This window comes from Kryptolebias marmoratus, linkage group LG12, assembly GCF_001649575.2.
Source record: "Kryptolebias marmoratus isolate JLee-2015 linkage group LG12, ASM164957v2, whole genome shotgun sequence".
NCBI lineage: Eukaryota > Metazoa > Chordata > Actinopteri > Cyprinodontiformes > Rivulidae > Kryptolebias > Kryptolebias marmoratus.
Genome location: NC_051441.1, coordinates 17647044 through 17659817, shown reverse-complemented (window position 1 = coordinate 17659817; position 12774 = coordinate 17647044). Strand labels below are relative to the sequence as shown.

Below are 12774 nucleotides of genomic sequence, written 5' to 3'. Positions count from 1 at the left end.
GGGGGGGGGGGGTGAAGGCCCCCAGGAGCCAGCGGGGAGGTAAAGAGCCCGCTTTCCCGTCCCCGCCGCTTCATTTACATGGAAATCACGCAGTGCTGGATATGGACTCGTCGGATTCATTTACTTTAGGATTTCCTCTTTTCTCCCGCCGGGCATTCCGGCAGAATTGCTTCTCCACGTACATGAATTCGATCCCCGTCTCACGTCCCGAAGCCACCTTTTTTTTTTTCTTCCCCTCTCTCTTCTTCGTGAGAGGGAGGAGAGGGGCGTTTTTTTCTCTCTCCATCATTACCCGGGCAACCTCATTCACACTGAGTATAATGGGGAAGAAAGGGGAAGACTGGACAGAGGGGCTGGAAGAAATAATGAAGTTTGTCCATATTCAGGCAAGCTGAAAGGTCCCCCACACCCCTCATCCCCCCGCTCTCTCTCTCTCTCTCTCTCCAAACTGCCCGGCCAGTTTTCCCACCCCAAGAAAAAAATAAAACAAGAAAAAAAAAAAAGGAAAAACTGCACACTGCTTATTGCTCTGGAGGGAGGCGGAGTGGGGGTGCACTCGGAGATGGTCCGCTTCCAATTTCTGTCAGTCGCTGGAAAGTGGAGGGAAGAAAGGATTTTCAATTTTCACTTTGGCCCCGGGTCTCACCGTCAGCCTCCTAATTGCAAAAGCTACCCGGCTCGGTGTCAGCGCGACACAAAAGCCGTCGATAAAGCCCTCCTGCAGACAGACAAACGCAGGTTACAACTCCGTGATCGGCATTGGAGGGTGCTCTTTTTTTTTAAAGACGTTTCAATTTTCCTCTCCGTGACCTTCCATGTTGGAGGGCGTGACCTCAGTGGTTCACACAATCCATGCGGGGGCAGGCCGAACGAAACGAAACCACGGGAGGCGTGCAGAAGGAGCGCGCTGACTGACACGGGAGGGATCCCTGTGGGCTGCGATCACGTGGTTTTAGTTTGGATATTTTGTAACCCGGCCGGCTCCTGTTTTTGTTTTTCACGCTTCTTTTTTCTCGTCCTCAGATTGTGAGTCCCACTGCAAAGCCTCCAAGGGGAAAATGAAGATCACCATGAAGAAATACTGCAAAAAAGACTACGGTGAGCGAGTCCAGCAGTCCCAGAGTCAAATGGACTCGTTAGTCAGATCTGTACAGGGATCGGTCCGAACTCTTCCGCTGATTTCCTTCTGCAGGTAGTGGTTGTACTCACCTAAATGCAGCCAGGTACTTCTCAGAAACCTCAGCGTCACCAGCTGTAAGATAGGGCTGATTCATATAAACCACATGAAGAGATATAAGACATACGAATGATGGCTCATCATTGGCTGAAATCAGGAAGTTGCGACCCTTTACAGCACTTTGGATCGGGTCAAATTTAATGGATCGGGTGGCACATGACTCACTAATGGTTAAAAGTTAGGCAGAAGGAGCAAATCAGAGGCACAGCTGGGTGTGTGCCGAGGATTGCTACTATCAGTAAATAATCTGTTAGCATCAATATTAAGCCTTGACCATAAAGATGGGAATACTTAACGATGTACTCCAAATATAATATATGTTTTAGTACTTTTGGGCAAGTGAAGTAGCTTAAAATTCTAGCAGCAAATTGATTAGGGATGGGCATTTTAAGCAAAAACACAATTTGTTGGCAATTATTTGATTTTTCTGTGAATATTTCAACCTCCCCCATCTTGTTTTGGTCCCCGTCTCATCCTTTCAAAATAAACTATGATGGAAAAAACCAGACTGAGGAAACAGCCTGACGTGTCACGACCAGCTGCTGGAGTAAAAAAAAAAACAACGACAAAGAAAAAATGACAGTCACGACAGTCGCAGTAATTCTTCCGATTCGCCTGTTTTAACTTGACTTTGAGTATTCAGAAATCGCTGCCCATCCCTAATATGAATAAGCAGAGAGCCCGCTGGACCTATTTGTATGAGTTAAATCAGAACTAAAGAGCCTAAAGTTTCAGTGAGCTTTTAATTCTAATTTACAGCTAAAACACGAGGCAAGTTCGACATGATGCCGCCTTCAGAAAGGACCTGAAAGTGTTATTTTCTTAGCTTTTTTAATTATTATTATTATTTGTTTGATAAACTAATAATCATTACGGGCATCAATTAAGACAAAGAATCATCAAACATTAAATGAACCTGATGTAATCAATGATGTAAACAGGTCAGACAGAAGGTTTGTGGCAGACATAACCAGCTCATGTCCAGCCTTACACAATAACCTAAATGTGTTTTTTTATGCTATCTAATGAACAGTGGGCTAACATTTTCTGGAACAAGCGTTACAAGATGTTCAAATGTCACCTGGAAGTGTCAGGTTGGGTGGAGATTGCGGCGAACCCAATGCGCAGACTCATATTTACTTCAGGAATAAAAATGATTTACTTAAAATAAAAGGAAACAAAAACAAAGGCTGACGAGGCAGCAGGATAAAACTGGATATAAAACGTAAACTAAATCTGTGGAACGAAAGGCAAACATGAGAAGACAACTAGGGAAACACGACAACGAACCAGCGAGTGCATGGAGGAAATGACCCGGTTTTTAAAGCAGAGGGTAATTAGGGGAAGCGGGCACAGGTGAGCGATTATAATTCCGAGCAGGTGGAGGTGGGCGTCGCCAGTAAACAAGCGCTGACTGAGGACAAGTGGATGATGACATGAAACAAAGAACAAAGACTGGACAAAACATAAAGACAACTAAATAACAAAATAAAGAAACAATAAAACCAAAAGAAACCCAAATCCTGACAGTAAGGTGTTTTTTTTTACTTTGTCTTATCTCCCATAAAGACTTTCTGGTGACCTCTGTAAAGGTTTTATTGAAAATCCTCACAAAATGACCAAATATCTTGATTACACCTCTAATCGGTAAAGACCGTGTGGCTACACCGGAGAAGTACGGTGTAAGATTTCGACAGGCGGTCAGAGGTTCTCGGGTTCTTAAAGTAAAGTTAGGAGACTAAAACTGTGCTGCTCAACTGTCCTTTTTATTTTTTTAATTTGGCAGATCAAGAACTGTCTGTGCTGAACGTTTGGAAACGTGAAGAGTTACACCTTGCTGTCATGGTTTCCATCAGTTTGAACGAGTTTGACCAAAAATCTCCAAAGTTTCTCTGAACTTTTAGTAGCAACCGTAGGATTAAGTAGGCTCAACATCTATCTTTTTTTTTTGGAGTATCAGGATATTCCAACACCAGGTGGTTGTACAAGCTTCTGAAGTATGGAACCTAAAATAGCATGCAGTGGGTGGGAGACATTCAGCTTTACAAATGTCCTCCACAGAGGACATTTGGACTACTGGTGGTCAGGAGGATATAGCAAGTTAAAACTCATAATTTAATTTGCAAACCATCAAAAATGGAGAGGTAAATAAACCATTTAGGGTTCGTGATTCACAAAAAAAGCATGTTGTTCAATAAAGCAGGGAGAAAAAGATGATTTGTTATTGAACTGAGGGACTTTGGGGGTAGATGCAGTCGGTGGATTTAATCCTTATTGATAGACTCCAGATGAACCTTGTGCTTGAATTCCAAAAGCGTTTCGACCCAGTCCAGTCCGCCCGAGGGGTTCTGGAAACACTTTCAGGTGGTTTTCGCAGCAAACCGCTAAGAGCAGCCAAAACACGCACGGCCCACACATTGTGGTGGAAGCAGCTGAAAGCCGTCAGATGACGCAGTGTCAGATGGAGAAATGTCCCGTTGCCGTGTTCGCAGAGATATGTGGAAACCCTCGGTGCCGCCATACAGCACGCACTACAAAAACCAGCCGCTTGGACGGCGAGGGCAGCTGGATGTTTACATGAGTAATAAGGCCGGACCGTCGTGTGTCAAACAAAGCCGAATGCGGCGTGCGGGGATAAAACCCAGACAAAATAAAACACATATACAGTTTTCACTCCCGTAGAGTGCAGCCCGAAGGTCGTACGCGCGGCAGATCCATCCTGCCGTTGTGGTTTTTTAAGCTAAAACAAGAACATTCCAAATCTCCTGCCCGACATTCCGACATACATCACCATACGGCGCAGTATTAACTCGGGGCTGGCCTTTTTTCATAGTTTAAGTGAAAGCCGAGTCTTGCTTTGAAGCATATTTATGAGATTTCTTTAGAAACTCCAAGTTAAAACCATTAAAACCGGTGTTTAAACCTGCGGTTCCCACAGCTGGGGTCGGGACCTCGTTTGGGGTTGTGAAATACCAACTGTGGTATATTTCACAAGGGGAGCCATGAGAACATCAACGCAAAGCAAAATGACTCTGAAAACAGTTTCCACGGCACACTTAGCCTCCCCGGTTAGAAGGAGATACAAACAGTGCATTAAATATCACATTTAACCGCAGATTTAAACCATCTCATCCATATAAAAGAATAAATCAAAAGGAGTGTTAAAGCTGCTGCTAATGGCTCATTGGGGTCACCATGGTAACCACACACCTGCGTCTCTCCCTCCCTGACAGGACTCTTACTAAGACGAATTCTAAGTGAGAAACGGATCATGAACCAGAGGTGTGGTGATCACATACGTGCAGCTTTCTGTGTTTAATGTCGGAGATATTCGCTTCCTTTTAAGTCAATGGGCGTTTGGATGCGTGCACTCGGTGCTCTGAGGGGGGGGTCAAGAGAAAACCATAAGTCAGACAGCAGTGAGACGCACACAGGGTGAAAGAGGACAAAAAGGCCGACGCTCTGATTTATGAAGTGTTTAAGTGGGACGCTCGTGGAGGTCCGAAAAGTTCCGAATATTACGGTTGAATGTTGTGCACGTCCTTACCCCAAGGGAAAATTGTGAAACCTAAACTGTAACGGTGTAAAAACGGTAACAGACAGTCACGTAAAGGTCGACTTTCTGAGCTGTGGGGTTAGGGTTTTCTCCCACCTTTGACCAAATCCCATAATCAAATACAAAACAGACTTTTCTCTTTATTATTTGGGTGAATCTCGTCTGCGCCATACAGTATCTAATTCCCTACCGAATCGCATGTTTTAATGTCTTTTATGTATGTTATGGGTTTTTCCAAAACAGCGTGAGATTAGAAACTCAAAAAGTGACTGTCGCAAAAGAGTAACAGCAAAGTTTGGTAAAAAGTACATTTGTAGTTCATTCTCTTATTAAAATAAAGAAAACTCAACCTTTGAGGCACATCCACCGCGCACTGCTTATCACATCTACAAAAGCGACAACGAAACATCTCATTCTAATGGTTTAAAATAATATGCGTGTTGTGTTATTCAAAGCAGGACCAGCAGTAGCTTTTTGGAATATGTGACGAGCGTATCGGTGATCCAGATTTAAACGGACCGGTAATGTAATTATATGCATGAACTGCGTGTAGTGAAGGTCTGTTCCTTCCAGCTCCGCTGATGGAGAGATCTCTTTCTGAGCTGCCTCGCGTGCCAAATAATTATCAGCAAAGCTTCATCGGTGCACAGAGGAGCGGCTTGAGATCGTTTCAGTGTCCTCCAGCTGAAAAGTAGCCAGATGTGTTTTGGTTGCAGTGGAGTCGAAGGTAATTCAGGCCATTTGTTGCGTTTGGCTACGAAGCCGTACGCAGTCATCATTCATATTTCCATTGACTTAAATCTTAATCATCAGAGCTGGGACCAGCGGCGCAGCCATAAATCAGTCAGGCTGATTCGGGCAGAGTGTGGATTTCTCTGAAGTTCCTCTAAAAGCTCTGGGAGCTGATGGGTTTACCCAAGGCGGTGCACAGCGTACACGGTCCCTTTTTCCATGGTCTAATTCATTTCTCAGGCCTGTCGCCTCGCCTTTGTGGCCCTCCAGGGTCTCTCCTCTGTTCTTCGTGGGGGGGGGGACGCGACCCCCCTCCCCCCCATCCCATGTGTGAGTGGCGACGCAGGTCACGGGAAGGGGCCCTCTGTTTAAACACAGTTGTGCGCTCTGCCGGCACCGAGCATTCCTCGGGGCACAAACAGGTGGTAAATTAAGCAGACGGTGACGGATTGCCACACACACACATACCCGTGGAAAGAGAAATATGTTTTGTTTGTTCAATTTTTGTTTTTCATCACCGCCGTAGCTACGGAGACGGCGGACACAAAGGGATTATATTCTCGCCTGACACCCTCCTCTGCACACACGTACCCTCCCTCCGCCTGCCAAAAAAAGGGGGACAATGAATCAAAAGGGCCGCGTGTTTACCGACGCTCCGGGATAGCGCCCAAAGCCAGGGCCTCCCAGTCCTCCCCCCAACCCCCCAACCCCCCCGGCCATCCCTTTGCAGTCACCCAAACCTAACAGGTCCCTGATCTTTCACTCAGCCGATAACCAGGCGGGACAGGGGGCTGCTGCGCTGTAATTAGCCGAGCTCTAATTTCATTAGCCACCCCCCCGCCGCCCCCCCGGCCCCTGATGGTGGCGCTTGGTGTCAAGCCGCCGCACTCCCAAAGAAGATCCGCTCGGTGGGAAGTTTGGCCGCGAGCGCAGGATCGCCTCACACTTAGTCCCAGCGTTTTCCAACTGGTGTCTGATTAACCTAAACCCAGCGGCACAAGGTGTGTGTGTGTGTGTGTGTGTGTGTGTGTGTGTGTGTGTGTCTGTGTGTGTGTGTCTCACCTCTTTGGGCATCTCTCTGGGGAAGAAGAAGTACGGCAGAGCAGTGAGGAAGAGGAGACAGGAAGGGGGGGGGGAGCCGAGCCACCAGGCCCCGCTGGATTCTCACGCTGCGAAGTTGGATGGAGCTCTGGGAGCAGAACCCCAGGACAGCTCATGAGGTCGGAAACACATCCCGATTCCCCCGGCGTTTTTCTCTGTGGCTGTGAAGACAAATAGTGGCCCCTGCTTTCCAACCCCCCCNCATCACACACCCTTTATGTGTCAGGATGAAGGAGAGGCCTGCAGTGAATGGCAGGGCTGTGAGAGCGCGCTCTACTCAGCTCAACAAACCTCCTTTCTTCTGAAATTGCGTGCAATTTGCTCACACCATGCACCGACACACACACACACACACACTTAAACACCCCACCACTTCGGTTCGCTTCATTTTTTGGCGGTGACAGGAAACGACTGACAATGATCACAGTACAAAGGTGAAACAAAAAAGGCTAACTTACTCCTAAATAAAAAGTAGGAATACTCGTTTATTCCAAGTTTTATTATTGTTACACAAGCATGTTGCAAACTTCTCATAGAAGACCCTTTAACGTCCAAGAGGAAACACGTGAACCAGTGGGGCATTCGTTTATAAAGCATTTAACTGGGTCTATATTGATTGGAGCACCCTTAGTACCATTCGGCTGTTATTCTTTCTGATTTTTGGTTGGCAACTCTTCCCGCAGCTTTTGGAAAATCCAAACAAAACATGCAGCGACACGTAGGCCTTGACCCAATGAGTGTGCTGGGGCGTTTGGCAGAACTGCGTCATGTGCTGTCGATGGAATTTGCAAAAACCTGTGAAAAATTTCCAAACACATCGATAGGATTTTGGCGAAACGAGACAGAAAACCCAGCCCTTTTAGGTGCTCTATAGCTCAGTTGTGCTTCATGGTAGAAACATCGTTTAAAGTTTGAAAAGGGTCACAGAAAGTTGGATTTTACACGACTAAACTGGTATTTTGATATCTTCTTTACCACAATCACAGTTTAGGTTTCAATGATTTTTGGAGGTTTTACCACCGCATGTTTGACTTAGAGTGATGATGTCTCTCAGTCTGACTTTTGAGTTAATTTGCAAACACGACACTACTTATACAGTTTATTGATAAAGAAAACTATTTTTTTTTGTCTTCTTTTACTCAGTGTGTCTCTCACTGGTGTTTGATTTATGGTTTTCTTTTAATTCCCCCCAGAATGCAGAGTCCCCATCTAAACTCTCACCAACTTCATTGCATCTGAGCTCAGAATTTCCTCTTCAAAACTAGACATGGAGGGTCTTTTTAACTTGTCATGTCGTCGACATAAAACACTGTACGCACATGAATATTAACACTTGTGACATCCAGACACTTCTGTCATGTACGACTCAGGAATTCTGTCGATAACACCTATAGTTTTTGGACAATGGCTTGTTTTTCTTTAAGGGTTATTTTCTGATCTGTGTTTTTGTCTGCCTTTCTTGTGCTGTCAGGGAGGGAACGATACAGTTGTGTGGTAACCATGGTGACCCAAATGGGCCACTGGGAGCAGCTTTAAATTTATTTAGAGCTTGGTTTTCTTTACACTTCTTAGGCAGTTTATATATCAATATGTCAACCATTTGTCATCTTAGATTGTTTCAAAATAAGAGTCCCGAATGAATATTGGGCTTTGTAGAAGAAAGTTGATTTATTTTGAAATTTCTCCTCCAAGTCAAGTCTGTAACATTACAAACACAGTTGGCCCAGAGGTAATTTACAGCTGTTAACTACTTCTTTAGTTGTCAGCAGTGAGATACAAAGTTTCTCGTTCTCTTACTTTGAATTTTTCAGACTTGCGAACAGATTTGTTACGTCTTGAATCTAGCGCAGCCCCAAGACTAACCTGATTCCCACAGTTTTAAGTCAACCCTACCACTTACACGGTAATTGCACATTCCTCGCTGAACTGGCGAGACAAAGCACTTCACTTGGAGCACATATTAGCCGCGGAGCAGCTGAGCTGGTTGCCTCTTGTTCCAATCACAGTGACACAGTAATAGCTGTTTTGTCGAGCAGAGAATCTGTGCAGGGGAGCTTCTTTGCGAGGGGAGGTTTACTCATTTCCTGGTATGAAAGTATCTGCCACAAATGGAGTCCCAATAGTTACCAGGTTCGGTGGGATTTGGCCCGCAGTGTTCAGATGTTCAGACTGCAGCTTCACACCTGACAGAACAATTGGAAAGTATTTTGTTTCAGATGTTTTATTAAAAGCAGATGTAGGAAAAAAAAAAAAAGAAAAATGAGAAAGAACCCAAAAAAATCCAGCTCTTCCACCTTTAACCCAGTCGGGCCACCCATTAGTGACACGAGCTTTCAGATGTTCCCCATCAGAAAGCCATTGTTTCCACAGGCAGACAGGGAGCGCTATGGAAACAGTTGCATACTGGGGGGAATGTTCACAACAAGGAGAGGTCAGAGGTCAAAGATCAAGGGAGGGGCCGCTGACATGACGCAGATTTTTGAGTCATCGTTGAACACGCTTTTATACAATGTTGGATAAAGGTTGACAATCGCCTCCATGTTCGACAAACTACTTTTTAAATGTTTTTCACTGTTCGGTTTGTTTCTCAATTGCAGCATGTATCTATAAACTGCTAAGAGGAGTTCGAGTTCAGCGCTCTATAACTTAAAGATAATTTAGCCCCTGTCTTCTCTTCCTCCAGCTGTTCAAGTGCACGTTCTGAAGGGAGACAAGGCCGGCGAGTGGTGGAAGTTCACCGTCAACATCATCTCCGTCTACAAGCAAGGGGAGCACCGCATCCGCCGCGGAGACCAGCTGCTGTGGGTGCGCGCCAAAGACGTGGCGTGCAAATGCCCCAAGATCAAGCCCGGGAGGAAGTACCTGCTCCTGGGCACGGATGACGACTCCCCCGGACAGAGCGGCGTCGTCGCCGACAAGGGAAGCCTGCTCATCCCTTGGAAGGACCTGTGGGGCCGCCGGCTGAGGAAGTTCCAGCAGCGCGGCAAGAGGGGAAAGTGCTAGAAGTGTCCAGCGGTCGGGGAAAAACCAGGAGAAATCGAGACACCTCCGCCAGGATTGGGACGAGGAAGAGGAAAGGATGGGAGGAAAAGTGAACTGAAAGAATTCAAACTAAAGGAACACGAGTGAAGAGTAGAAGAAAGGAGGAAATGACCGAGTGCTGCTGCTCTGAGCTGGAGTAAAGAGAAAAAATAGTCTTTTTTTAGAAACTTTTCATGAAGGAGCTCATTCTACGATTGTTCTATTTCTTTGTTTTTTCGAGGTGTGTTTTTGTTGTGTAATTGCAGAGTTTGCACCTAACTTTACAGAAGACTCACCCTGACCATTTTCACCCACGACGCTGTATCCTACGCTGAGCTGCCGCGCATCATCTTCATCGTCTTTGTCAGCCTCGAGCGTCTTCGCGGCATCCATTTTTGTTCCGCTGTGAAAGGCCGCTCAGAGTTTTCCACGCGGCGCTGAGGGACTGTACTCGTGTATGATCAGCTAACAATTAAAACCTGCCAAATTTTGCCCCGATAAACGTGATTTTTAGGAATGGTTATCTTGTTCTCAGCTGTGGTCTCAGAGTGCCATTTCCCCCCCGGAAACTACCGGGTCATACGCGAGTGTTACCTCAATGTGTTCTGGGAACTAAACGCCATCAAGATCCTCTCCTCTTTCTGTAAAATAATTTGACTATGAAGACATTATTGCTCAGCTGTTTTTTTTTTTAATGCCTACAATATGTTGTGGCTGTGATCTCTGCAATGTAAAGTAACCGTGTGTGCATAAGTAAACATTATTTCTTTTGTAGATGATGTCGACACGTCAGCTAAATGTAGAGTAGACTTGTCAACCAGGCACTTACTGTTTTAACTAGTCCGAAGTTTTAGGACATATGAGATATGTTCGTATTTTTAGGGTGGCATCCAAACAATAGAGATTCCCAGCTCGTACCTATGAATGTCCAGAAAAAAGAAAAAAAAGAAAAATCTTGTATAGCTGGTGCAAAAACCTGTCTGCCTCACAGATGTGTGTGGACTGATGTTTTACAGCAACTACAGAGTCAGAAGTTTGTGTTTATGCTCTAATAATGGTCTAAATGTTAGTTGGATGTCAAAAAACTTTAAATACTTTAAAGTGAGAGAAATAATAAATTGAACCATCTTATTTCATTAAAAAAAAAAAACTATAAAGAAAGCCCCACCATATGCTCCATTTACTGTAGCTGACCGGCTAATAATGATTGTGAATATGCACATTTAGTTTTATACAATATTCGGTGTTGTGGGAGAAATAACCTGTGGAGTGATTATAAAATCACAGCTGTTGATTGTGCTGAACGTACTGCACAAAGTGTCAGATATTCGTCTCCTCAAAGTGACTTTACGACGAAGGGATTCTGTTACGTATACTTGGTACTCAAAAACAAAGGACTTCTTGGGTCTGTATGTTAAATAGATGTATAGTATTACTTTTTTTTGTTAAAACATTAACCAGATATACTGTATCTACATGTGAACTTAACCACTGTTTAAAACGCTAGAAGCCGAATGAGTGAAATTCGAATAGGCTGGTGTTTACCGGAGTTTACCGGAGTTTACCGGAGTCCACGAACCCCGAGGATCAAGCCTGAGTGAGTTTAGACTAAAGCCCCGTCTACACTTTTAAACACACTATGTTTTTTAAAAGGTTTTTTTTTTCCTGTTTATCAAAAAGTCTGTCTAAAAGTTTCTTAACAAAACTGCTAAAATACCTCACTGTGCAACTAGTTGGCGAGAATGTCCACATTAACGACAACAAAATAACAGACAAAGAATTTTAGCTCAAAATTTCTTCCCAAAACGTTACATTTTTGATGTCACTCTGTACTCTGTTATTAATCATTTCAGCACACATTTGAAGTTAACTAATGACGAGATCAGGATAAATTGGGACGGGCGCAAAAAAATGGTAAGAAAAACACGACTTGATTGTTGTTGTGGTTTCTTGAGGTTTCTAGGGGCTCAAAGTGACAAAAGGAGCTGATATGTCTTGGTTTCTGAAAAGCTCCGTATTTTCAAGGCACCAAAAGCAGAGTTTCCAAAAAGCTTAATTCCTTCTCATCTTTCTCAGCAAAGCTCAGTCAGTGTGTGAACGATGCAAGGAAATATTAAAAATACCGGAAGCAGAGCTGACGAGGCCACACGCAAACCTACACAGACACGTAAATGAGTGAGTGCGCCTCAGTACTCTGTGCATCAAACTGTATGTTTTTCAACAGAAATGATGTACAAGATCTCTGCAAGCAGGTTTTGTAATTTGCTGGAAAGTTCTTCTACCAAACTTTAGAAACACAAGTACACATTTTCTGCTCATGACTCTACATTAGCTTGTAAATGTTGTGTAGGAGTGTTCGTTGCAAATGTTTGTGTAATGTCTTGTGATACTAATATATTATGTTTATCATAAATGAATATATTTAATGACACATGGAATAATGTGGCTTTTCTGTGTTTATTGTCAACTTTGTTTTTTTTTTCTTGTTTTTTACTTTTGCATCAATTTGTAGATGACTGTAATAAAAAGTATTGACAACTTTTTTTTTTTTTCGGCTATTGAACAACCTGGTAGAAAATAATTAATCTAAAAATAAAGCTGTGTCAGAATCCCAAAATAAAGGGTGAGTTCAGCTAATGATTCAACCTGGGTAAAATGCGTTTTGCTACTCCGCCACAACAGCTACGAACATCTCTATGCACCTAATAAAACCATGTGTTTTAACACATCTGTTGTAATTGTTTAAATGTACTTGGAAACACAATAAATAAAATGTCAAATGTGTTGGACAGCCTCCGTTTGGAGAAAAAAGAATAATTTTGATGCTAACATGCTAACGGCTAATTCGCGTGAAGCTGCTTTCAGTTTCATAGTGGTTCATGTGAAGACTATTTTATAAACCTGTACATCACTGTCAATTTCACATGTCATTGTTATTTACATGGAATTTTATGGTTAATTGAAAGCACAAATACCAGGAGTAGCACCTAGCTGTAGCACGTCTGGTGCATCTTAAAAAATAGCTCTAAAATATTTAAACGTGTAGTCTTAAGGTGGCATATCTGCCTTCAGCACAAACAGCAGTAGCCGCAGCTAGCCAGAGCATTTTTAGTCCAGCCTGCGACCC

At 43.9% G+C, this 12774-nt stretch overlaps 1 protein-coding gene across 2 annotated transcripts in view; it reads left to right on the top strand.

The window, feature by feature from the left end:
- Nucleotides 1-12375, top strand: part of ntn1b (netrin 1b) — a 44172-nt gene extending 31797 nt beyond the window's left edge. For both annotated transcript variants that reach the window (XM_017416730.3, XM_017416729.3), the window contains 2 exons: nt 1024-1098; nt 9310-12375. In XM_017416730.3, coding sequence (XP_017272219.1) covers nt 1024-1098; nt 9310-9629 — 395 coding nt within the window. In that variant the 3' untranslated portion in view covers nt 9630-12375. The remainder of the gene's footprint in view (nt 1-1023; nt 1099-9309) is intronic.
- Nucleotides 12376-12774: the final 399 nt, after the last annotated feature.